This window comes from Numida meleagris, chromosome Z (assembly GCF_002078875.1).
Source record: "Numida meleagris isolate 19003 breed g44 Domestic line chromosome Z, NumMel1.0, whole genome shotgun sequence".
NCBI classification, from domain to species: Eukaryota; Metazoa; Chordata; class Aves; order Galliformes; family Numididae; genus Numida; species Numida meleagris.
This window is the reverse complement of record NC_034438.1, coordinates 53,073,369-53,100,370: the sequence shown is the minus strand read 5'-3', so window position 1 is coordinate 53,100,370 and position 27,002 is coordinate 53,073,369. Positions and strand designations below refer to the sequence as shown.

General features: G+C 41.6%; 2 protein-coding genes across 3 annotated transcripts in view; one reads left to right on the top strand and one right to left on the bottom strand.

The window, feature by feature from the left end:
• Positions 2,561-27,002, top strand: part of IDUA (iduronidase, alpha-L-) — a 49,901-nt gene continuing 25,459 nt past the window's right edge. Inside the window, exons 1-2 of one of the 2 annotated variants that reach the window (XM_021380588.1) lie at positions 2,561-6,507; positions 9,507-9,647. In XM_021380588.1, coding sequence (XP_021236263.1) covers positions 6,386-6,507; positions 9,507-9,647 — 263 coding nt within the window. In that variant the 5' untranslated portion in view covers positions 2,561-6,385. The remainder of the gene's footprint in view (positions 6,508-9,506; positions 9,648-27,002) is intronic. The other variant, XM_021380589.1, reaches the window with a different exon arrangement.
• On the bottom strand, positions 14,152-26,857 carry SLC26A1 (solute carrier family 26 member 1). Its single transcript, XM_021380587.1, has 3 exons — positions 26,583-26,857; positions 20,309-20,959; positions 14,152-18,975 (listed from the first exon to the last, which is right to left on the bottom strand). The coding sequence occupies exons 2-3, from the start codon at positions 20,927-20,929 to the stop codon at positions 17,455-17,457; spliced, it is 2,142 nt and encodes a 713-aa protein (XP_021236262.1). The 5' UTR covers positions 20,930-20,959; positions 26,583-26,857; the 3' UTR covers positions 14,152-17,454.

The window sequence follows — 27,002 nt, the reverse complement described above, 5'->3', positions numbered from 1 at the left end:
TCTGCTTAACAGACATTGTGACCCATTAAGAACAGGCAGATGAATAACAAATATTCCCTTCTGGATGAGCTGCAAAACAGAAGCTGACACAAGTCCTCTAGCAACTGGGAGCAACTGGAAACTGTAACCAATAAATTACTATTGTCCAGCCATGTGACTGAATTCAACTTCTATATATCACCACAAAGTGCATTGTGTTGCTGTGAAAGAACCACTGATAAAAGTTCTTCAAATGATAATACACAGTACTCCCATTGTACATAGGATTTGAAAGCTTCTGTTTTGGTCTTTAGCTATTCCCACTCATGCAGAAGAAAAGCTTAAAATTTATTTGCGCATTGAGTAGAGTAAGTTTGCAGAGCAGAGCAGAGAAGAAAATGAAATAAAATAACAGGTCAGAGCACTGCATCTTTCTGACACCCAACAGCGATAGTTTTGAAAAATACAGTGTTGCTCAGAAGGTGGCCCAGGAAATAGTCAAGTCTGACCTGGGATGGAACCATCTACACAAATTCACTAGCTGCCTGAAGCGTGCTAGACTCTGACAGGTTTGAGGAAAAGCCCTGTAGCTGCTCCCTGTCAAGGACAGCAAGAATGGTAGAATCATTGAAGTTGGAAAAGACCTCTAAGATCAGCTAGTCCAGTTTTCAACCCATCACCACCATGCCCACTAACCAAGTCCCTCAGTGCCACATCTACACGGTTCTTGAACACCACCAGGGATGGTAGCTTCCTGAGCAGAAGCAGGGGTACCAAACAGGAGCTGACACTGAATGTCCTGCCCCAAGAAAGCCCTGTAAATACAGTTTGCAACAAAAACCAGATCTTTCACCTCTGCACCAGAAACAAAGGGTGCTAAATACTCTTCCAATGGTTCAGCTTCTTTTGTATGTTCTTAGCAGAGAGAACTGTGGAAATCATCTCCCTATCTTCTGTACAACCTAAGCACGGATGTGTTCCAACAGAAATGGTATTTTCTATACAGGACCACAGACATAATAGATGTATGGAAGATGACTGCTATTTAAAATTGAAGACATCCTTTCTGGTGTCTGGTGTCTCTATACAATGTAAACAAAATCTTGTTATGGGCAAAAATTAACACAGATTATAGGCAGAATTCAGACTTTATTGTCAGTCAATTAATGCCTTCACATTTTCACATTCTAATTAAAATGACAGCAGAAAGCTATTGATAGTTCGGTTATGGTAACAGCAACATTCTGAAAAAAAAAGTTTAGACTGGTAACACATTTAATTCCTATAATCTGCTCCTTTTCTTCAACCTTACACTTAGCCTACAGTTGTCTTTATGAGTCCTGATCCACAGGGGAGAGATAAGCTCTCCCTAAGCAGAAAGTAGGTAGCACGCTGAGTCCCTGGCACGCTGATTTCTTTACAAAGGGGAAGACAGCAGTGTATATAGGATGGTTGCCCTGTTAAAGGGTATTTTTGTATGTTTTCTTTATAAAATCTTCTTTGTATTCATTAGTTCCCAGATAAACTTTGAAACTTAAATACAGAGTGAGTCTTCCCTTGGAAGCAGTGGAGTAAACCCACTACTTTACAACCAGCAATAAAATCTGTCAGATTTACTTGCCTCTTGAGTTAAATGCAAAGTGAGCACATGCTAGCATCAAGCCCAACACCAGAACACTCCTGAGAAACCAGTCCGTACCCTGGAAAGGAAACAATATTGCATCTTCACAGACATCAGTGCTCTCCAAACATAAATGTTTAGCATTGACACCATTTTCCATCAGCTTCCATCATGCCAGTTAATATAACAATCAATGCAGTGACTGTATTGACAGACCTTTTCTCATGGCCTGGGTACACTGAGCAGCCGCCCCAGAGGCCCCACCTACAAATCCTGCCCACGTGTCCTGGTTTGGGATGTGACAGGGTTGATTTTCTTCACAGTAGCTGGTATTGTGATGGGTTCTGGATTTATGATGAGAATGATACAAGTTATAACAATATTGTAAATCTTGCTAGTGTTCATTGATGGATACCCCTGCCCTGCAATTTCTGATTAGATAATAGAAAGAGCTGTGTCTCTGAACCAAGGAGATAAGTAAGTTCTTCTGGATCTTTGTACCAAGGAAACAGGAGGTCCTGCTTGGAATCAGTCACTGAATATGTAACATACTTCTGGGAAACTTCTGCGTATATAACATATCTCTGGGAAACATCTGCACATGTAACATAACTCTGAGAAGCTTCCACATATGTTACATACCTCTTAGAAAACTTCTGCTCATGCAGAACACAAGTAATGTATATAAACTGAAGATCTTTTCTGTAAGCCATGCACGATAGGAGGATTACCCCCATGCATCCAGTGTTAATATTAAAGAATGTCTGCTTTCCAGCACTCCAACTTGAGTCTTGGAGAGTTTCCTGATCAACTGTCTTACGTGTCAATGGTTTACAGGCTGGTTCGGCCTGGTTCCATGACTAATGGGGCAGGGGGACCCACAGACCCACACCTCGGGAAAGGGGGAAGAAGAAAAGGGGAAAAGGAAGGGAGATGGGTCTAAAAACAAAACAGTGGAAATTATCTGAGGAGGAAAGTTAATTTACTAAATATGATATCGGAATGCAAGATAACACAATATAATACAATATAATTGGAATTGAGGCTAATAAATCAAAGAATTTGAAGGATGGCTTAAACTTTGTAGAAAGATGGCCTACACTTATGTTGCAGCAGATACTAATGGAGGTCCTTGTGCAGTAGGAAGATTAGCCCCATAGCTCATGAATAAAAAAGGCCCCAGGTAACACAGGCTAAAGGAAAAGGAGGAGTGTTCATCTACGTAACTCCCCTGTAACTGTAATTCACAAGTTATTCTACCAGCCAAAGAGGTGCCAAAGAGCAACCTACCTGTCAAGAAAAGTGGGATGTTTCTCAGTGTCAGTGCCATACATGGGCAAACTGGAGGGAGAGACATTCAGAGTTACGCTGCTTGTCTTCCCAGTTAACTAATACATGTGATAAAGCTCTGCTTTCCTTGAAATGGCTGAACATGTGCCTGGTGATGGAAAGAAGTGAATGGACTCCTTTTTTTACTTTGCTTGCATGTACAGCAACCTATCAATCTCAACCCACAAGTTCTTGCATTTTCACCTTTCCAATTCTCTCTTCCCCATCCCATTGGGGTGGATTGAAGGAACAGCTGTGTGCTACCATCTGCCTTCCATGTTAAACTGCAAAACCATGGGCCAGGAGAACCATTTCAGGGCCACGAGCTTGGGTCCTTCAATACCCATCCCAGCTAGTCTGCAGAAGTGCTGGTCTTAACCATAGCTATGTCAACATCTAGCTATGGACCTTGTTGGCCCTGATCTGTGGACTGATTTCCCATCTTGACCTCAAAACTACTCTACCACCGTGAATTTGCTTGATAGCTGGGACTGTGGGTCAATGCTATCTCTACTAATTCAGAATTTGCCTTGCTCCTCGATTCAGAGGTGGTGGACAGCATTCCCTTGCTGAAGGGAGCAGCTGGCCCTTGCCACGCCCTGGCACATTTTACACTGAATGGTATTCACAAAGCTAAGCTGAAAAACTTCAGACAATAGTGACCTGATTACCAAACAGTAGTTACCAGACAAGCCCTGAAACAATGTACTGTCAGGTTAATGTAAAACCTTATATAGGATTATAAAGCCTTATACAGAATCATATGTACATGTTACGCCTGAAAACAAAAGTTGATGTCTAGGGCTAAACGGCAGCAAGGCAACTCCCTGGGTCATGTTGAACCAAGGTGGGTTAGGAGGCAGCAACATCTGGATGATAAGGTTCATATCTCTGGACAAAAGACAAAGCAATTATTGAGCAACCCTGGGCTACAAACACTTGGGTGAAAGCCAAAACTTGTCAGAATTGTATCTTTAGAACAAAAGAGAAGGTTGGGGAAAACAAACAAACAAACAGAAAGATAATCTGGCACCAGGAAAGAAGTAGATGCTGAAAAATTGGAAACTTTGGAGATGAAATGGTATATCCCAGCTTACAGAGGGGACTAAAACAGCATGTTCTCTCCTACCTGACTGACCAACCCTTGCTACTCTCAAAGAGGTGACCATATAACTCTAGGAAGACATATTTCAGGCAACTTCAAGATTTTCAGTGCCTCTCAGGAGAATGCCAGCATATCTTAATCACATCCCATTTCTAGCTGGGGCTAACCACTGATATTTTGGAGAAAAGCAAGAACAAGCCAAAAGGATCAGCATCATGGAGCAGACACTACGTCTTTCTGCAGTCTGCACAGCATGTTGGCAGAAACCTGCTGCAGAAGAGAGGTACAGCAGATTTTGAAAAAACATGAGCCTGCCCCACTGAAGGGAAAGGCAACAGACAGCTGCAGTTTAAGTACTCATTCTACAGACTGTTGATGAATGAATGAGAAGGAGAAAGGATGTCTCAGGGCTGACAAAGCTCACCAGGTCTTGGGGGAAAGCTGCAATAGTGACATAAGCTGAGATCTAAAAACAAGACATCTGTGAGAAAAGCAGCACTAAGCTCCATGCTGTTGATGCTGCTAAGATTCCAGATGGGATACATATGTTTCTGATCAACAGACACCTTTATTACATAAGCTGTATGCAACTATAAGCAGGAGGCATTTAAGAAAAACTCCATTAGCAAATTTATAGAGTACTGCTTTCCTCCACAGTGCCCAGATGCCTCCTGACAGACAAAGCTAATGTAGTCGGAGGAGTCAACTGCTCCCTGTGAAGAAGTCTGATGTGTCTGTTTTCCCAAAACATCTGCAGGGATGCTGCAAGGAGGGCAACTGGGACCAAATGGTTTACATAGCAAGAAATGACTCAGCTCTGGAGCATCATGCTGTCACATTTCACATCTGCCCAGTTTGAGGCACTGGGTAAATTTATGCATACTGGGCAGGCAGGTATAACTTACATGGGGAATGGTTAGCCTATATACTTGCTGGAAAGAGCTAATTCCCTGCAACTTCCCTTCCATTCTCCCACCATTTTTTATACTTGTGTGCCTCCTCAGGAATGCCTCTGGACAAGAAGAGCTCCTGGTCTGTGCAAGGAGAAAGAAGAAGGCTGCTTCAAGACATCCCCAGTGTCCTTTGGCTTAGAGCGTTAGCAATGGGAAATCTTCCAGGTAAACATGTCCAAACAAAACCTCCTGCGGTGGGCATTCCACTCCCCTAGCCCTTGGGTGAGCAGAAAGTCAGAGGCAATAGGGGAGACTTCCTTCGGCTAAAGTCTTTATCTGCCCGATGGTCTCTAGAATCATACCCATAGCAGGGTGGGCATATGTGTTCAGTTCTGAATTAAACTTTTATGCCTTGGAAAATGCTTGCTGGAAGTCACCTCTTGTAACTCTGGCATTTCCTCTGCTCCTGGGAGATGTCTGAGAGTGCTGTAAAGTAGGCCACTGGGTATTACTGCTATAACCTTGCATTTGGCCTGCAAATGCATTCATGGGCGTGTTGGTCCAGTTGGCTACCTTGGTTTACAAAGAGCAAATTGTTTGGCCTCTTCTGCTCTCCCTGTAGCATCCCCATGGATATTTTGGGAACAGAGCAATATGCGGTTCCATAACAGGGAACTCTTTTTGCTTTAGTTTCTTCCTATGGCAGGAGGCACTAGGACGGCTGTGTTGCGCAGGAAAGGTTTTCTGCTCTTCAGAAAACAAACCTTGAAGAATCTCATTGTTTTCTCAGATACAGGAAGTGAAACCTGGGACTGATGCAAAGACACCTCAAATTCTCTGTCCGTCTCTCCTCTGGCAAGGGTTTTTGCCTTTTCTTCTATCTCCCAGCTTTTGGACTGATGTGGCTGACATAGCAAGGAGCACACCTTGGGGAAAACTGTCCAAAACAGGAGAGGCAGGCTCCTGGAGACGAGTCTTTCCCTGAGTTTTGACAGATGCCTCTTTAAAATGCCAACAGAGCCCTCTAGAGCATTCACGCTGCAGGGCAGGTTCTCTGACAATGTCTCCAGCTTTCTCTTCCTAGTTAGGCTTCACGCTGCTGCCTGCATCCATGGCACGGCGGTGTTTCAGCACTTTCTATAGCATGCCTGATAGTGTGCCTGAAGGGGACGAGCTTTGCTTGGGCATCTTGTCTTCGAGAAGCAACTTCGGCTATTTGGCCACGCTGAAACGGAACACTCCTGCCTGTTCCGGAAGCCGGCAGGCCGCGCTCACCCCGCCATCCCGCTCCCACCGCCTGACAGCGCCGCGGGCGGCGGGCGCACGGCTTCGGGGCGGGGAGCGGCGCCGTGGCGCTCCTGCGCTGGGCGGGCTCCCCTCGTCGCGTCCGGGCTGCGTTTGTCGCCGGCGCCGGTTGGCGGTGCTGAGCCGTGCCGCGACTTCGCTCCCCGCGCCGCCATGGGGGTGCTGCTCTGGCTGATGGTGCAGCTCGGCGCGTGCTCCGCGGCGTATGAGGTGTACGTGGACGTCCGGAGAGCCGAGCGGCCCCTGCGGCACTTTTGGAGGAGCACGGGCTTTTGGTAAGCGCGCAGTCCTGCCGGGGAACGGGGCGCCGGCGGCGGGAAGCGGTGAGGAGCCGTCTGCCCGTACCCCGCCCGAAGCAGAGGATCCCCGGGGTGTACCGGCGCTGCCTGTCCGGACGAGCCCGCTCCCGCCGGGCCGGCTGCCGTGGGTCACGGTGTAAACACTACGTCGCAGGGTGGGCCGGACAGCAGCCCCGGCCCTGCTGCTGCGCTGTTTGTTGGCTCCCCGAACACATCACGTCCTTCCTCCTGCCCCTAACACCATGTACACTGGTACACGGAACTCACGGCCCTTCTGTCAGTTGTGCAGGTTTCTAAGAGCCGGGTCAAAAGCAAGAGACAGCGTGGTCCTCAGCTGTGTTCTTACCTGAGTGTAAACTGATTGTGGTCTCTGCCACTTAGGCACGCAGTGGGTTAAATGGCGGTTGTAGGGCAGAGAGTCACAGCAGGGTTGAATCAGCAGGGTGCACTTAGGTTTAAAAGGAATTCAAGCACTTTTTTAACACAATACGTAAGGGAATTCTGAGCAAAATGTTGGAAAAATTTACATCGTTTCCTCATGTCAGTGGAAGAACAGAACAAGACCTAAAATCAGGTAGTGTATGTTAATCCAAACGATCAGATGAAGAGAAAGGTTTGGGCTTCCTGGATTTTCTTCTTTTGTTTTTAATTTCTGCTTGCAAGGTTAAAAATCATTTAAGAAAAGCTGCATTAAATAGTAGGCTTTTCTCATTTAAACTGCAACCCGAGAAACACTCAGGGTTTTAATAGTGTGAAAGAAATTTTATAGGACTGCAAGTGTGAGAAAGCTGTCAGGGAGGAGGCCAAGGAGCAGAAGCAGCGGCTCTGTTGAGCAGGTCAGCAGCTATTCAGTTGTGCTGCAATACCTGGCCAACACTGTTAATTCTCAAGGTGAAGGATCTCTTGAACAGCCACTCTGTATCCAGTTGTTGGGCACATAATGCAGCTGGTGATCAACAAATAACAAAACCTGGGAGGCTTCAAGACTTGAGATTTTCTTGGATGGGTGCTTTCAACTCAGAAAGGGAACCGGAACTAACAGTAACAAAAAATGCTGTTTTTCCAGCATTCTGATCTATCTTGTCATGGTCACAAGGTTTCTCTCCAGCAGTGTGAATTTCAGGAGTTTTATTCAGCATGGACAAAGCCTGCGAATGCTTTATGCTTTATTTCTGTCTAGTTTGCCTCTGGGTGAAGCAGTGCATTTGTTCAGGTTTGAATCTCAGTGTGATCGTAAAACAGTCCTTCAAAATCCAGCAGTTAATACTGTCCTTATCTGTTGGTACAATTAAAACCATCCAGATGGCTGGTACATTTCTAGTCAGAGTAGAATCAGTAGCTTCTCAGTTTTATGTGTGACTTGAAGCAATCTTGGGGAGATGGTATTTTAAGTGCCCTCTATGCTAGTGAAGTTGCACAGAAGAGCTCTCATATGCTGGCTGATTTGCATTAGGAACTACAGGGACATAGTACATCCAAGACTTAGCTTTCTAATAAAGATGCAGGAGATGGGGTGGTAGATAGACAGTGTCTTAGCTAGGATGTATCAAGTCTTTTTCCAGGTGGGGTCAGGTTTTTCTCCGTTTGGGCACTGAACATTATACAGTATCAGGCTCATTCAGTAGTGTTCTTGCAGGAGGTGAGATTAACATGTAGAGGGTGTAGGGAAGGAGAAGATGACAGTTTGACTATCTGCAGCATAATTAAGATCATAGAGCTCCAAAGATACTGCTACCATTAGCAACACCAGTATCTACTACCAGTGACAGTAGCTGAGCAGTCGAGTTTGGGAATCCTTGCAGAGAACAAGTTCTGTTCTGGCAGAAAAGAGTAATGAGTAGAACTGTGGAAAAAGAGAAATTTGAGCTCACACGATCCATTTGTTAGCATGGAAGCAGTAGTAGATTTGGAGTCTGTCTAATCCAGCCATCAGAGGAGACATCACAGTAGGCCAAGCATAACTTTTTTTACTAATTTATACAGAAACGTACCATCTGTAAACAGTATATTATAGTACAGGTTGTCTCCTCTTGCTTCAGGAAGATGTACAGAAGTATTTTACCAAATGTTGGAAACAATTATGTTTTTATCTTTCTTGTAATATAAACACTTTAAAACTCAGAATTTGCACATTTCCAGGAGTCTTATTGAAAGTGTTGAAAGATGCCCAAACTCAATGAACAGAGCGATGTTCTAGGTTTCTAACTTGAGGAGAATGAGGAGTGAGATCTTTTTCCGTCTTGCAGTTATTTCTCTTCAGAGGTAGAAACAGCAGGAATTTGCTCTAGTGTTTCTTAATTTTGGTGAAATAATGAGACACTGATCATTAATACAATCGTTGTTGTACAGCCCTGAGCACGTTAAATAGCTTGCAGCATCATAGAAACATCAAGCTTCATACTCCAGTGCTTTCTTATGCTTCAAGGTGAGATGAGGAGTGATGAAGAACATAAAAACTCTGAGAGTCTAATTCTGCTTCTCACAGGTGTAACTTTCACAGCAGATCAACCCTCGGGTTCATGTCAGCACATAGATTTCAGCAGGAATATCAACCCAGTATTTGCTTTAGCACAGTCCTGGGCAAACCTGGCTCCTGCTCCAGAGCCTAGAAGTCACTGTGCTTTCCTCATCATTAGTTACTTGGAAGTAAAGTGATTGCCATTGCATGGCTACTTCAGGCCACCACTGACTGAAGTTGTTACCTGAGGAGCAATGACTGCTTGTAATACTTTCTTTTGATTGTGACGTTGAGACGCACCTGATTTGTGTTCTCCTTTGCCACATCATAGGTTTAGGCCCTTAGCCCCAGATAACATGAAGCTCAGCTTCACTTTCACCTCTTGTTAAGAGAGTGTTCCTTAAGCCAGATAAGATCTTGTAGGTGATACATGCTTAACATAGGGAGTTCTGGATACCCAGTGGAGCTGATAGCTAATGTTATAATATGCTGTTTCTTTTCTGTCCTTTTTCCAAAGCCCTCCTTTACCTCACAGCTCTGCTGATCTATTTGACCTAAGCAAAGATCAAGAGATGAACCTTGCATACATTTCTTCTGTTCCTCATGATGGCATTGAACAAGTTCGAATTCACTGGTTACTGGAATTGATTACTGTCAGGTAAGCAAACGTTTCACGTCAAAAATCTAGAAGAAGAGTAGTGACTCATTAAAGTGCCCAGCAGTTGCTCACTTTTGCAGTTCTCATAGCTTAACTGCAAACTGGGTGTGTTTTTGCTTTCATGGAAGTCAGATAATGGCCAGTGGATTGGTATAGTTTGGGAGTGTATGAGTTGAGGAAAGAGAGAGCTTGTCTTGAGAAAGATGGGGCTAATTTGCATGCATTTTGTCCTAACAAGAGGCTAAGGAGCACTTTGAGGCTTCTTTTTGTCAGAAGAATCTTGTGGGTGTACTGTTCAGCTTTACCAAGACCATCTCAAGTTATATGCTGGAGTCATTCCACATCTCTCTGGCTGCCATTCCAAGCACAGTGACTTGATTCCTAGTTGTACAGTGACTTCCAAGGAGGACTCAGGCTAGCAGAAGTGACTCTCACTACACATTTTGAGGTCACAGTGTAGCATTTTATAACTGGATGCATCCATTTAAAATACTGCTTGGTAAGGCCTTGAAAACAGGGCTCTTCAGGAGACCCTGGTTCTTCTTTAAACGGGGAAGAGCTCTGCTTTGCAGTTGGAACAATATATGCTGAGTATTATGGAGAGAACTCAGCCAGATTTCAATCAATGGTCATTCCAGGTGATTTCAAGTTACACCAGAGTTATCGCTGCTGTTCCTCCAAGTCCAGCTGAGTCTGTTGTTAGTGCAGGAACACCTGCAGCTACTTGGTACTGAGATTAAGAATTAGGAGAAACCAGACTTTGAGAATTCATTTTTTTCAGTGTACAATCTAGCTGACTGCATATGTACCTACAGCTCCCTCTGGCTATAAGCCTGATTTTAATATCTGGGTCGCAGTGTTACAGAGTTGGAAAGGGAGTTTATGTACCTACAGCTCCCTCTGGCTGTCTTGTTTTAATATTCAGTTTGCCGTGTTACACTCCCTTTTCAAGTAACGCGTCTTTGGGGAAGGTTAGGAACAGGCTGGAATGGGGTGGTAGTTGTAAATTCAGTGCATCCCTTACCAAAGCACTTCAGGTGGCAATGCTGTCACATGTAAGGAAAATTCAGGACAGTATGCCTCCCACCACGATAAGTAAGACAGAAGAACTAGTGACAATCAGTCTGGAGTAGGCTGAAGTTGACAATTTTTTTTGTCTCAGTTTTCACTGGCAGTCATTCTTCCCAAATCTCTCAAGTCCCTCAACCCCAAGCCAGGATCTTGGGGAACAAAATGCCTCCCATTGTAAGAGAGCAGGTTTAGGATCACTTGATAAATGTGAGTATAGATAGCACCTAACAAGATGCTTTCAGGTGTCCTGAGGGAACTGAATGATGTACTTGCTATGCTGCTCCATTGTATTTGGCAGTCTGGCAAAGTCCCCAGTGACTTGGGAAAGTAGCACACCCATTTTTAAAAAAAGGTAATAAGGACAATGCTGGTACCAGTGACCAGTCATCCTCACCTCAGTGCCTAGTAAGATTGTGGAACACAGATCCTCCTGGAAGCTATGCTGAAACACATGGAAGGCAGGGAGGTGATTAGAGACAGCCAGCATGGCTTCATTAAGGACAAATCATACCTGACTAGCATAGTGATCTTCTACAGTGGAGTGACTGGATCAGTGGATAAGATCTCCTGATGTCATCTACCTGGACTTCTGTAAGGCTTTCACTACAATCTTCCATAACAATTCTTGCCTTTAAATAGGAGAGATAGGGATTTGATGGATGGACTGTTAGATGGATAATGAATCGGCTGGATGTCTGTGCCCAAAATGTTACAATCCATTGCTCAGTGTCCAAGTGGAAACCAATAGCAAGTAATGTCCCTCAAGGGTCTGTACAAGGACCGATACAATTTACTATCTTCGTTAATGGCATAGATAGTGCAATTGAGTGCACCCTCAGCAAGTGTGCAGGTGACATCAAGCTAACTAGTGCAGTTGATATACCTGAAAGAAGAGATGCCAGCTAGAGGGATTTTAACAGACTTGGGAAGTGGGCCTACAAGTGAATTAATGAAGTTTGGTAAGGCCACATGCAAGGTCCTGCATCTGGATTGGACAGTCCCCGATGTCAGTACAGACTGGATGATGAGTGGATTGCAAGCTGCTCTATGGATAAGTGTTTGGGGATATTGGTGGGTAGAGAATTGGATAATGGGCCAGCATTTTGTGCTTGCAGCCCAGAAAGCCAGCTGTGAGTGTGGAGTCTTGCACCTGGGGAGGAATAACTGCATACATCAGTGCAGGTTAGGAGATTACCTGCTGAAGAGGAGCTCTGCAGAGAAGGACCTGAGTATTCTGGCGGACAACAGGTTGGCCATGAGCCAGCAGTGTGCCCTTGTGGCCAAGAAGGCCAGTGGTATTCTGGAACACGTTAAAAAGAGCGTGGCCAGCAGATGAAGGGAGGTGATCTTTCCCCTCTGCTCTGGCCTGGTGAGGCCACATTTAGAATACTGTGTCCAGTTCTGGGCTCCTTGGTTCAAAAAAGACAGAGATTTCCTAGAGTGAATCCAGAGGAGGGCTACAAAGATGCTAAAAGGCCTGGAGCATCTCCCTTAAGAAAGGCTGAGCAACCTGGATGTGTTCAGCCTGGGGAAAAGAAGGCTGAGGTGGAATCTGATTAATGTTTGTAAATATCTAAAGGGTAGTGGGAGGTAAATGGACAAGGCTTAGTGATAAGACAAAGAGCAATGGCCTAAAACTTGAATGTAGGAAGTTACATGCAAATGTGTGGAGGAGCTTCTTTACGGTAAGGGTGACAGAGCACTGGCACAGGTTGCCCAGAGAGGTTGTGGATTCTCCTTCTACAGAGAAGACCAGCCTGGATGCCTACCTGTGTGACCTATTGTAGGGAACCTGCTTTGGCAGGAGGATTTGGACTCAGTGATCTCTTGAGGTCCCTTCCAATCCCTGCAATTCTGTGATTCTGCGATTTTGCGATCATGGTCTTCATCCAAAGAAACATGGCCAGCAGATTGAGGATTCTCTCTGTCTACTCTGCTATTCTGAGGCCCCACGTGGAGTACTGCAGCCAGGTTCTGGGGCCTCCAGCGCAAGACATATGTGGACCTTTTAGAGTAGGACCAGAGGAAGGCCATGAAGATAATCAGAGAGCTGGAGCACCTCTCCTTTCAGCAAAGGCTGAAAGAGAAGAGAAGGCTCAGGGGAGACATCTTGTAGTACATAAGGCGTCCTACAGGAAAGAGGGAGAGGTACTTCTTATCAGGGAATGTAGTGATAGGACAAGGAGTAAGCTAAATAAAAAGGGGGTCAACTTAGGTTAGTTATTAGAAAAAAATTCTTCAATATCAGAATGGTAGGACGCTACTACAAGTTGCCCAGAGAAGTTTTGGATACCCCCTCCCTGGAAGTGTTCAAGGCCAGGTTGGATGGGACTTCAAGCAATCTGATCTAATAGATGGTACCCTGCCCATGGCAGGTTGAATATAGATTATCTTTAAGATCCCTTCCAACCCAAACTATTCTCTGATGGGGAAGACATTTTTTGTGGTGAGAGTAGTGAGACACTGGAACAGACTGCCCAGAGAAGTTGTAAATGCATGGTCACTGGAAGTGTTCAAAGTCAGGTTGAACAGGGCTTTGAGCAACTCGATGTAGTGAAAGATGTACTGTCCTGCGACAGGGTTGTTGGGTTAAATGGTCTTTCAAGGTGCCTTCCTACCCAACTTTTCTATTATTCTATGATTCAGTGTACCCAATGGAATAAAAAATGAAGATGCCTAGAACAGGAGTGATTGCTGTAGGAGGAAACAAAACATACAATAAACAAATAAATAAAAATCCAAAGCTGAAATGGCTCTTAAAATTCAGCTTGGCTCAGGCTGTCTCTTAGCTGATCATATTTGCAAAAATATACATTTTCCAAAGATGGCATTTAAACACTGGATAGACAGACAGTAAATTGTGCAGCAGTGGTGTTTGGAAAGGGAGAGAGCATGAGCCCTGCAGGCGAACATTGGGCTTGAAAGAAGGAATAGGTGCAAGGGTGCAAATCAGAACAGGAGGAGTTCTGTGCTGATGCTTACTTCTATGCATTTGCAATTATTTTTCTGAACCACTGATTTCCAGAACAATGTAGAGAGTTTTTGAGTAAAACCCCTGTAACAGCAAAGTTGGCTTATGCTGTGGGATTGGTGAATAGAAAGGGTGTAATCTACCCATGGAAGACAGTGGGCTGGGAGGTACCACCACTGTGAATGGCCGGCAGTAACATGTTGCTTTTCTTCCCAGTTGTGCTATGTGTAAAAAGGTGATAGAAATGTTCCACCCAAAAAGCAGATGTGTCTGTGTAGAAGTGAAAAAAGTGTCAAGTCTTCTAGAATGCTCTTCCTCATTATGTGTTTTAACAATAGTTGCCTCAATTCCAAATGCATTCCTGTGTTTTAACTCTTTTCTAGGACACCAGACCTACTTTTTATCTTTTACTTTATTCTGTATTACCCTGTTATTTTACCACCCATGAAAACATACCATGAGGTGAGCTTAAAGAACTGCTAGTTTTATTTTCCAGCCAAAAGCACGCATTTGTATCCACGTCATGAGACATAGGATTCGTGGTTACACTGGATCTCAAAGTCTCTTTCATGGACTGGACAGTTCCCAGGATGTTATTTGCCAGTCCCAGTAAATGCAACTATTCTGGAACCTAGACGACATATTCTGGCTATCCTGCCAGTAGTTGAAAGGAGAGTTGGAGGTAAATACTCTCAACTCTTATGCCCAGCTCCATGGGATTCACGCAGTCCCAAGAGAAGGTCCCAATAACAGCATAATGTTGTGTAGCTGTACTACAGTTTGTTGGATACATGATTTGTGCAAGGCACCACAGTGGACAAAAATATAGTCAATATACATTATAGATATAACATTTTCTAATAGGCATATAACAGTTTTATTTCAAAATTAGTATTAACCTAGTTGGAATTACAGTAGTATCCCCAGCTCCTCTCCAAGTCACAGTACATAGTTCAGGGTACAATAGGAGAGAAGAGAATTGGCAGTTTGTAACATTTTCAGTCTTCAGACGCTTTGTCTTGCTTTAATGCAGTATAGCAAACATTAACCTGCTGAAAAAAGGCTTACATTTTTTTTTTGTTACATTTTGCATACTCAGAAATAATTCACAATCTCCCAGCATCCCTACATAATCACACTAAAGGCTGTTTCCTTGCTGTGTTTTATGTTGTCCAAGTCAACTTGATTGTGAGCCAGATCTGTCAATGAAACTGAAACAGGTAACAGTTCTTACACTTTCTGGTTGATGGTTTCCTTCTAGTAAAAGTATTAAAGCTCATGCCCCCTCTTATGCATAGAAGAGTTTCTCTGCTCTCCTTTGGTGCTACTCCTACAAAAAATATGATGAAAAAGAGGCTTCTGATTTGATTTTTCAGTCTGATGGATAAAAAAGGATTGCATGGCAGCTTCTAGTTATTTTTCCTCAGAAACTGTTGCAAGCATCCACTTTCCAGGGGAGTCATCATTTTTCTTTCTTTTTTTTTCTTTTCTTAGATGACATTCATCAAGCATAAAAGGTACTTAGATTTTTTTCCCTTTTATATTCTAGGTTGGTAATTTGACCCATAAATTAAAAAAAAAAGTGTAGATTGCTAGGATTACCACTTCCTCTTGTGAGTTCTTGGCAAAACATTAAAAGAGATATTCCTGGATCAAATAATGGTTACAAACAAAAATAAACACAACACTTTGTCCTTGGACTTTGTCCATTTGTTTTTATGACAAAAATAAGCCAGTCGTACCAAGTCAGCACTTTAAAGAATTATATTATTTAATTGTTTTATGGCAGAAAATAACTGCCAGTGTTCAATCTTGTAATATCTGACAGGCATTTCTATCCATTTTACTGCTCTGGCAGCGTAACAATGTGCAGTTGATAGACTTTTCTGTAATGAATGGATGAGAATGTCAGCGTTGAGTCACTTACCTAGTACTCTGCTATTCTCAATCTCTATTAAGATACTTCTTATTTTGTCTTTTGGGAATGCGTTGCTTTTTTTGTTTTAATGAAATATTTGTTCTTGAGAGCCAGACAGGCTCTGGGGCACCTGGAGAACCTCAGTTTGAGTGTTCTTTCATTCAGTGACCTGAAAGTTGAAATAAGCAAGTCATATGATGTGTCAATTTAGCATTTGTTTTAATGACATATCAAAGAAATAGTTTCAGCATACACGTAACCTATATCTGGTGTCTGCTAAGTGTACGAAGCACAGGTGTGACAGTTTCCTTCTATGCTTGGTTCCATGTGTGAACCAGCCGTGAATAAGAACAGAAAGGTAGGGCAGCTGTCCTACCTTTCATGTGGGTAGTTATAAACTTCAGTGTAAGAGTTTTCTGCCAATGCCATATGCTAGAATACTAAGTACCAATGGTGCTAGAATCAAAATCTGGATGTGTGCTTATTTGCATAGAGAGAACATACATATAGAACAACAAAAGTGACTCTGAGGGTATCATTTGACACCATACAAAATGAACAACTCCTAATGCAAATTGTCATGAAAATTAACACAGACCTGTAAAACATGGGTTATTGGACCTATAATCAAAGAATTACATGATGGGGAAAAATGTCAGTAGTATGTAGAATGTATTATGGTGAGATTTTTCTTGAATGTGGGGATACACAACTTACGAAGCATTGCTTTGCTTGCATCGGTTATACTGCTGTGGACTATACTTCATTAGGAGTGCATCAGAGAGTACCAGCCTGGCATTTTTGACTGACTAGCCATTCCTCTACATAACAGATCACAGATTTAACTTCTCACCCTATCCTCTTTTCTCTCGTTTTCTTCACTTACACTTGTACCTTTACAGGCTGTTGTAGGAAGATCATGCTGTGCTGCATCACAGTCTTGGGATTTATATTTAGTGATTCTTGTGTGTCCCTCAATTAGTGTTGCACCAACAGAGGTAACGCATTTTGACAGACTGGTAGTAACTACTATGGTAACTGTATGATTGCCGGAAAAGCCATTCTCTTTTCTTAATCCCATTTATCCTGTTTCACTAGGCACAAAAAAATTGTGCATCAGGGTCATGTTTCTTCCTGTGTTACCAGAGGTGTCAAAACCTTCAGTAACTAATTACCATATGGTAGTTCCAATAACACAAGTGACTCCAGGACGTTATCTTGGAGAAGATGGTTTTTAGAAGAATTTGTGGTAGACTGCAATTTCTTCTCTTGTGGCAAGTCATGTCATTATGCCCATGCAATCAAGGTGATGAGGAAAGACAGAATACATCCCACAATATTTTATACATTTTATTTGTTTGCGGATAGTGGGAGTTGCTAAGGAGCATGTCTTGAATGATGGAATGGACAGGGCTTTGCAAGAGTTTAAACCATTATGTGTCCTTGATCATAGATCCATTGTGTTTTAATGGAGATGGCTCATCCTTCTTAATGCTAACCACTGGGAGAGGCAGATGGCTCTTGACAGACTTCCTGGCACAAAAGACTCATGACACATACATTTGGTCACGTGTTATTGTGACAAAAGGAGGAAAACTGCCCCAAGATTCACTTCTTTTTCACTCACATTCTGAAGTTGAGGTGCAGACAATTATCCAGCTTGTTCCAACCTGGTCCCAGACTGCATCTCCAGAGGCTATTCTAAGTGGCATCCAGTAAATTGCAGAACTCTTCAGAGAAAAATGCCTTGTAGGCCCATTGCTGTACAAAGTGTGTCTGATAATTATTGCAAACTGCCCTTCTTCTTCTGTGACTTTCTTCAGCATATTGTCAAGGAAATCATGGGATTAAACAGAGCAGTCTGCTGGAAGCTTCTGGTCTTTTGCAAACCGCACAGCATTGTGTATACTGTAGAACAGCATTTCCTGCATACTTCCAAGATCTTTCCCAAAGTAATCTCCTCTTTTCAGAGAGTCTATCACTGAGGGATTGCAGCAAGCTAAGAGAACAGAAATATTTAACTCTTTGTAGTCTTTTAGAATTTCCTTTAGAGTATTAACTCCAGTGGTGTCCAAAAATGGGATGGAAGAGCAATCTACAACGAGGGCTTGAAAATCAATTTGCTTAGGAACTAGTTGCAGAGTGATGTCTCTCCTGCCCAGTCCGTTAACAGCTGGGTGATTTCCTTTTTTCAGATGCTGCTTTTCCTTCTTCTCATATTTCTTCCTTCTAGCAGCTTCTAAGTTAGGATCTAAGTCAGTCAATCTGTACAGAGACTTGAGGAAATAGTTTCTATTTGCATAATAAAGTGGTGCCTCAAAACGGAATATTTTGACCTTTGGAACAGAAGAGAGATTTTCATATTCTAAGTCATCCTCATAAAAGTTGGTATCTTGGATTTGACCAAGCAAGGCTGTCCGTGGCTGCTGTGTCCGAACAATGATGCATAACATAGAGAAAACAATGCCAACTAGTAGCCCTATTTCTGTGCTGATCAAGGCAGAGGCAGACATAGTAACAACCCAGACCACTGTGTCCACCTTATTCACATGGTACCGTGCTGGCACATCTCGGAACTTCCTCAGAGCTCCTCGAAGGCTGACAATGATGATACAAGCCAGGACACACTTCTGCAAGGAGTAGAAGAGAGGTGCCAAAAAGAGTAGTACCAGCAAAACCACCATTGCACTAATCACTCCAGAGACCTGAGTCTGGCAGCCTGTAGATGTTTTCACAAGTGTTTTCGCGAGAGCTGCACTCGTTGCAAAAGAGTGGAAGAATGAAGGAATGATGTTGCAGAACCCTACAGCAAACATTTCCTGATTGGCTCGGATAGTGTAAGCGTATTTCTTTGCACACATTTCAGAAAGGGATACAGTGAAGACAAAGCTGACTACAGCAAGAGGTAAGGCATCTACAGCAACACGGATCATTAAGTCAAAACGTGGTACCTTGGGGGCAATAAATCCTGTTGGAATAGCTCCAGAAACACTGGATGAATACACTTCATTTAAGTTTCCATAATGTGACACTAATGTCGCCACAACAATAACTACCAGCTCTGTGGGAAGAGGGAATTTCAGCTTATGCTTATACCGATCTCCCAGTTCCTTAGCAGTAACCAGCACTACAATACAAATGGCACTTGTAATGATATCACAAATGTTAGCCTGAGAAATGTTCCTGAAAATGTTAATCCAAGTGATAACAAGCATCCCGTGCCCTTGGCTACGTGGGATTTTTATTCCAATCAGATACTTCACTTGAGCTGTTAAAATGGTTAAGGAAGCACCAGTTGCAAAGCCGTCTAGAACAGACTCAGACAGGTACATAGATACGAAACCCAGACGAAAGACTCCCATCAGAACCTGGGGAGAGACAGAAGAAAAAAAAAAAGATAAGCCTTAAATGATACTGCTAATAAGTACAGATGGGAGAGAAATAGCTGGAGGCAGATAGAATTTGGCTAGCTGAATATTAAAGCAGGAGTTATCCTTTAGTGTTTACAGTCTGCTTTTAAAACATAATTCCTTTTACTGTTATGGGATACTGCAAAACCAAGGGATGAATTAGAAGTTTGAAAAATAATCAAATTGAACTCCCTATCTCCAGTGTTGTTCTGAAGTAACTCCAGTGAAGTGGCTTGTCTGAATTTTAATTCCCATGCCAAAGAGCAGTGAATCAAAAAGTGCTCTGTTATATCAACTTTCTTTTTTTTTTTTCCTGGCTAAAAACGATTACGATTACAACTTACCAACACTGCTTTGCAAACAGAATTTGAGTGACAACAGCTAAGTTCTCTAGTGACATGGTTACATTAAGCAACTTTTGATGTTAGCCTTGTGAACGGAAGAGAAAGTGGAACACAGCCTTTGTGGCGTGCCTAAGATCAGTAATGGCAGAAGAGACCACAAACTTTCATAGATTTTAGGATATTGTCCTAACTAGTTGCTGCTGCTTCTTTTGGTGGCTTTGGAAAATACAGCTTCATATTTCGTTGTTCGTGTACATGACCTGGAAGTTCTTAGTAAAAGGAAGGTAGCTAGTCCCTCTTAACTCTTATTTGTGGATAGTTAACAGGTAAGTATGTTCATTGTGCTTCCTTCTGTGTTGTCTTGATGTCCTTATGATGGGCAGCAGATTGGTGAGTCCAACAGTCCAGCAAAGCCACTGTCTGAAACATAGGTTAGTCTACTTTCTCATTTCACCACTGGACAGTGCTTTGGTACAACATAGCACCCAATAGTGAAACATTGGGCAGTATTTTCTGAACTAGTGTAGAAGTAGGTGAACAGGCCTGCACCTTTATTAAAATATCTAGCAACACAACATTATTTAGAATCACAGAATCATTTTCTCGTTGTTGTAGTACATAGGTACCTCGGAATTTCTCTCATGATGAGGTTTGTGTTTGATTCACAGTCCCATGAAATCAGCAAGGCTAGGAGGTAGTAGATTGTTAAAACAACGTTACTAGTTTTGCAGAAGACTGTTGTCTTACTTGTGCTTGCTGATAAAACTGCCTACGTCATGTTTTCTGTAAGTTGCCCACAGAGTTAGGCTTCCTGGAGAAGAGTCCAAGATCATTCAAGTGAAATGATGCTGTGTCTTTCATTGAAGGACAGTCAAACCAGAGCTTAGGTCATGCAAGAAAGCTTTAGGAATTTCATACTTTGTCTCTGAATATTAGCAACCACTTACCTGATACACTCCAGCTACAAATGTCAGGGCTGTAGCAATGCCGATGGCATAGCATTCTTTTCCACATTCAGCATTCATCCCCTCAGTGGTAAGATTGAAGACAGTTGTGTTGGATTGGCTGTCACTCTGCAGGGAGCCATGACCCAAGGCTGGTGTGGCATCGTCATTCAAGTCAAACCCAGCTAAGAGAAGTTCTCGGTCCACAACTTGTCCCACCATTAAACTTATCAAGCTGAAAATGCCAACTGAGACATGACGAGATGTGCCCATTAAGAAATAGATGATATTGGCAAAGAAAGATGTGTAAAGACTGTAAATGGGCTTCAGGCCTGCCAGCAGTGAGTATGCGATTGCTTGGGGCACCAAAATGATCCCAATCACTAACCCAGACATAACATCACCCCAAATGTACTCTTTGCACTGGTACTTGGGAAGCCATCGTAAAACAGGAAAGAAGTCCATGACAAAGTTCTTCAGTTTCTTTGGGGTGCAGGAGAAGCTCTTTCTCAGCTTGGCTAGCACCATCTCTTTCCTATTAGCCTTCACATGAGTCTTTCTTTCCATGAAAAAGCAGGAAGAAGTGCTGTTCTCCATCTTCGTAGCCTCGAGTGGTCTTTCCATTGTCCTAGTATTTACTTCATGTATCTTTCCCTGCAGTGTGAAGAAAATGCCTGTTAGACTGGAACTAGTGAATGTTTTTTTTAGCATAGATGCATAATGATAATAGTTTATCCTCTTTTAAAGAAGCTTTTATGGAAATATTATCCCAAGACAGGGCTCTGGTGACTAGGCACATAATATTAAGAAACAAATCTTCAAATTGATCCTTTCATACAAACCCTTGAATATGCCTCTGATTGAATCCAATTTGTTTTACTAAGAAAAAAACTGAGTTGAAATAGCCATCTCTTCGTACAATGGATAATTCCATCAGCTCTTCCAGTGCTGCATCGTAAAGGACTCTGTCATAAGAGGCAGCAGCTGATGGTGTAAAATAAGCATATAGTAGTGAGGTAGTCTGTGGTGTTTCTAATAGTGTATTTCTAATAGCTGATGTGGAATTCATGTGTGTTATAGTGATCTGTCACTGCAGATGTCCTCAGCACACAGCAGATGATTTTTGCTTGTAGAACCTGTGAAGCAGAGTTCCTGGGGTCCAACAGTTTATCTCAGGCAAAAAATTGTGCACAAACCACTGATGGACTCTTAGAAATTATGTGTAATACTAATATCTGCTATGTCACAACTGGAAATGTGATTGATAAACAAGTGCATACATTGCCAAGCCAGTCAGCTTTTTATATGTAGGGACCCCTAACAGAGAATGGCTCATTACAAAGCATTTTATTTCTGTCCTGCTTAAGGTGTATATTCCGCTTATGAACTTTTTCAAGACTTTAACAGATACCTTTTGTCAGCAAACTGAAAACAAATATGAAGTATGCATATGGACCCAGTGCAAAAGTCTTACCAAAAAAAAAATCCTAAGTATTGTTTTGAATGACACAGTGTGAGTACTGAGGCCATCCAAAGTTTAACTACATCTTGAAACAGGGTGCTTAAATGTTAAAAGTATATAGTTCATAGTATGCCAAAAGGCAGAAAAAGGGATTATTGTTGGAGATGTGTGGAGCTATTGTCCAAACTGAAAAAACCTGCATGGCAGTTTAAATATATATTTACATATTACTAGTTTTATATCCATCCCAATGACATTAAGTAATCTTTAATTCCCACTGTATACATTTCTTTGTTATAGCTTCTTTCCATCATAAAAGAAAATGAATTACAGTTCTAATGTAATTATTTAGAAAGATCGATGGGAATTTCTAGTTGTATTGTCAAATTTAGTTTTGACTATACTGTATTGAGAGGTTATGCTAGGCAAGACATACCTAGATGGCAACTAGGTTAGATCTAACCTTCATTAGAATGCAAAAGTGAGAGAAAAGAAATAAGTTACAGCGCCAAGAAGATTACTTAAAAGCATATAATTAAAGCTTATGGAATACTAAATGCTAGAAACTGTAATGAAGACACTCATTTTAACAGTTGCAAAAAAACAGTGCTTCCTCTCTTACCTACATTAGTTTGGAGGGTGAGAGTCTTGCACTTGAGGACTGCAAGTTCTGTTCATTGCCACCTGCTTCTTACAGCCAAGTGAATTCAGACAGCCAAGAAATAAATACAGTGGCCTTGTTTAACTGAGTTACAAGCTAGTGGGCAGTTCAATATCCAGTGCTCACTTTTGATAGGCTACGTAAAAAAGATTTTATTGGCTTCTGTACTCTAGGCTGGATACTTAATTGTACAGCTGCTGTCTGCTGTCTTCTGATCTTGCACAATTGGCTTACAAATAAATTTTTATTAAAAAGAAATCAACAATAAAACAGCATTAACAGACATGTATAGTCTGTGCAGCTTCCTGACGGTATAATAGTAGTTTTTAGTACATAATATTTTTAGAATAGAGTTTCTCTGTCAAATCTGTTAAGAGATATTGTGTATGAGTGATAATTTTGTAATATACCTTGCCTGCACTGTATAATCTGTATAATATCTGCTCTGCTGGATAATTAGACTTGTAGTTTGTTGTAAACGCAAACTAAGAAGTTTATTTGGGAAAAAAAAGTATTCTTTAGAATTTTAGCCTAAGGTCATAAACTCTGATGGAAAGAAGTTTTCAAGTTAAAACACAAATGCTAACATGAGATCCTTTTCTTCAGTAATTTTTCCTCCTGAAAATAAGGACCACCTTTCTGTAAACAGCCATTTCTTCTGTTAGATGTGTTTTCAGAATGCCACGTCAAATGAACAGGCTAGCTGTAAAATAACTCTAAAATGCGTTATTGGTTTCCATTTTTGGCAGGTGCTGTTAATGATTATAGCTTAATTGAAGGTTTTAGAATGTAGTAAAGCCACAGCAAATAATGGAGGGGATGTTGTTACCTGCAAAACATTTTTCAGCTGTGTAAACCAAGAGTTCTTAGACTGTGGTGCCAATAGCTCAGTAATAACTTAGTTACTTTGCTAGAAGGAAATGGAATTCCACTGTGACTACTAGCTATCCCCCTTACCTTTATGTAGCCTAGCAGAGAGCTGGGAACTTCCAGTGCTCTTGCTGGCTCCAAAGACAGGATGAGTAAGGACAAATCTGTATACTCCTGTGTATGAGTGACTCTAGCCAGCTGATTCTGACAGTGAGATACAACACCATTCTTCCTCGATGGTAATACTCGAGCAATATTCAGGCACCCTAAGGGTGTTAGTAAATAGATTACTCTGTTGTTTTGCTAAAGTGACTTTTCGGTTCTGCCCATGCTCTTTGGTATGTGGGAACAGGGAAAACGCATGTTTCCAGCTGCCCCTAGCCCCATCAAAGCTTCACGTAACATAATATTTGCCTTTTATTTGAGTGAAGGCTTCCCGTCGCTTACTGAAGGAGCTATTCTTAGCGGGAACATGCAAATGAAGCATGGTATAGAATAGAACGTGTCCATCTATTGCATTTAACTTAGATATTGGAACATTCTCAACTGTTTCCTACTTGTGAAAGCTACATGCATGCACATATGTACTACTCATATCATTACTGTAAGTAATGGGTAATTTTTGATGTTTGGAATCTTAAAGGTTACGTTTTTTTCAAATTGTCCATGGTGATATGAGCAAAAATCATGTATATTATTTTCTGTTTTAGCCCTGAACCAGTCATCTGATCAGGTTAAATGCAGTGACTCAGTTCATCTTGTGAAGTAGTGAAGCAAAGCAAAGAATCATTCAAGCCAAGCAAACTACTGATTTTCCAACTGGCCTTAGTCCCACCTTTCTTCCTGTCTTTTCACCATACCATGGAACTGACAAAAGCTCTCTCAATGAGAGGAAGCATTCATCACAACACGTTCAATGGGATTTTTTTTGGCAGATACCCTTACAGTCCCCTGGTGGGACACGTATACTAACTGAGTTTTTTCTATGGAACAGCACAAGCTGAAAAAAAAATGCATCCTGCTGCTTCCTTTTGTTTCCTCATCATGATCTTCCAGAAACAAAAAAAATGAAACTGTATATCTAAAAAGCACAGGAGGAAAAAGCAAGATAAGCCTGCTTCTGTATGCTAAGGTGATCTTAGAAAAGTGCTGTGTGGGGCAGAAATCGCAACTCTGGACTAGCATCACTCTTGCTGTAATAATGAGTCTCAGTGTAAGATGGGATGCAACCCTTTATATGATTCAAGCTAAGTGTTGATGCTTACATTTTTTTCAGTGTTCAGTGAAAAATCAGCTAAAAAAGTAATGTAGGTGGAGCAAGTTTTGCGTTTATAGTCTGAAGTTTCATTGTAGTTTTGTTGCATAAATCACAGAAAAAACATGAGACACCTCACTGTCATGAACCTAAACTGTTCATGTTATTTCTGTTTCATATCAGCAGCCTTTTCTGCTTGTAAGAAACCTCTCTTGAACTCTAGTGGCTGTGACTGCATTACTGTTCTATTTCTGAGCATTAACACAGTTTTGAAAAAAATCTCAATAGCTTCGCTTACTGTGCATAGATTCAGTGTGGAGAGGAGTGTTATGCATGCAAACCAGCCCTTTTCAAAGGAAAATACCCAGAAGCTTTGCCCCTGTGTATCCTGATTTATAGTGATACAAAAGCCTGATTTTTCTGGGCAGATTTGAGTAGATGTGCTGAGGACTTGAACTAGTGTAAAATAAAATCATCTGAACTGCTTATAATATAATATTGTTTCAGCATTTACTGCTTTGATTTATTAAACTTTTATTATGCAGGATTACTTGGAAATGTTGACATAGACAATAAGTTTTGGAAACAAAACAGGAAAACTTAAATGAATGTTTCCTTCTGCCTTGCATAAGCAGTGGTGTTTTGAGCATTAGATCACCAGGACCTAAATGTACTTGGAAGCAAACTTACGCAAGGTGCCCACAACCAAAACCATTTATTTAAGGACTGACCTAGGAAACTTTCAGACTGTAGGCAGAGAATACTGCGGTGTTTTTGAAGAAAAGCATGTGAAACTTGTTGGGCACAGTTTGTTTTGACCAATTTTGCAAGCTGTTGTACCTTTAAAGCATTTTTCTATTTTGTTTCAATTCTCTGCTGAAAGAGGGAAAATATTGAGAGTTCTGTATTTCTAACTAAAATCTCAAAATCACAATTTTTACTTCTGTCTCTAAATCTAATCTAGTATTTCCAAGGCAATTTAAGATCTTTTTCAAATGCATGCATTCACAAGTATCCTTGATTCAATTCCTGTTTCCCCAAAGGATTGACACTTAGTACAGTGTCTCCATGAGAAAGAGGGCTACCACTGATGCGTAATGATCCCAGAGGTGATAAGCAGGCCAGAAGACAAATCGTGCAGTCAAACAGCAGCTATTTTTAAGGCTGTCCCAACAGATATCTATGGGAATGATCAGACCTTGGAAATAAATAATCAGGTAGAGTGCTTCTCCAGGAACTATTTTTGTTCAGGGTTTCCAGAAGATGCTGATCAAAACACAGGGAAGACTGTTGTTCTTCTGGAGAGTCCTAGGGCATGACTGCCAAAGAGACATTTTCTGTGGGGGCTAAAGAGCATTCCTTAAAATCAGACTTCTTTCTTTTGGAAGGGTAGCTGGTCCAAAGTGAAAGTCTGCTTTTTTAAGAAGTCTTCCAGGACAGCTCTCCCAAGATCTTAGTCTTCAGTTGCAGTGCTAAACAGCAAACTGTTTTCTGCCCTGTGCTTTTGCTGGATGCCTGTTCCATGGCTGTTAAGCCACTTGAAGCTGTCGTAGAGAAAAAAAAATAGATAGCTCATGCTCACGTTTTTTTTTTTCCCATTACCTTCCTTGACATCTTAGGTTTACTACAACCAATAAGGACAATACTTATTGTCTCTTTCTCTTACCTAATCACTCTGAAGATGCTCAGTTTTAATAATAATACTCTGAGATTCCAATAATACCAGCCAAGCTTCATATAGTACTTCATAAGTACGAATAGGAACAGGCAAAATACCTGGTCTTAAACTCTTAGACCAGGTTTGTAGGAAAGATTACTTCTATTTCGGTTGCAGACTACATGTTTCAAAACCTTTGTCCTGTATTTACCTTATGAATAATATCTGTGGAACACAGAATAATGGCAAAACTTACAAATCAACGCCAGCATGCAAAATAATTGAAAAGAGACAGTTTGGCACATTTGAGAACAGGCAAAGAATGAACAAAACCTGAGTTTAGAGGTGTGGAAGGGAAGGCAAATCTCTTACCTGGATAGTTTTTTGACAGAAATGTTCAGCTCTGTTTTTGCATGTTGGAATGAATGAAAGTCGTCAGTCTGGCTTTGATCTATTTGCATAAATGATAATTATTAACTAGGCAGCCTTCAAGAGAGGAATTGGTAGTTAAGGAATCTTTAGCTTCCTGCTTGGTAGTGTGCTGTCACTTGTACTTCTTTGAAAACTTGGATATATATACAGCACTCACTGACTTTGAGTTTAAATAATACATGAGATTATTAATTAACTAACAGTGATCCAAAAATTATGCTGAGTTCAGAGTAGCACATTTCTGACCTTTGAAGCTGCTTCTTATTTGATATTTTCTCTGCTTTATGCATTCTCGTGTAGCATTAGCTTTGAATTTTATGTATGGTGCAAGAATTGAACTGCAGTCTTGTATAAGATTTG

Excerpts from the sequence above, each read along its gene's own strand:
- SLC26A1 (XM_021380587.1), bottom strand. The coding sequence starts at position 20,929 with ATGGAAAGACCACTCGAGGCTACGAAGATGGAGAACAGCACTTCTTCC. Across the intron at positions 18,976-20,308 it reads TTGTAGCTGGAGTGTATCAG|GTTCTGATGGGAGTCTTTCG; the intron begins GTAAGTGGTTGC and ends GTCTCTCCCCAG.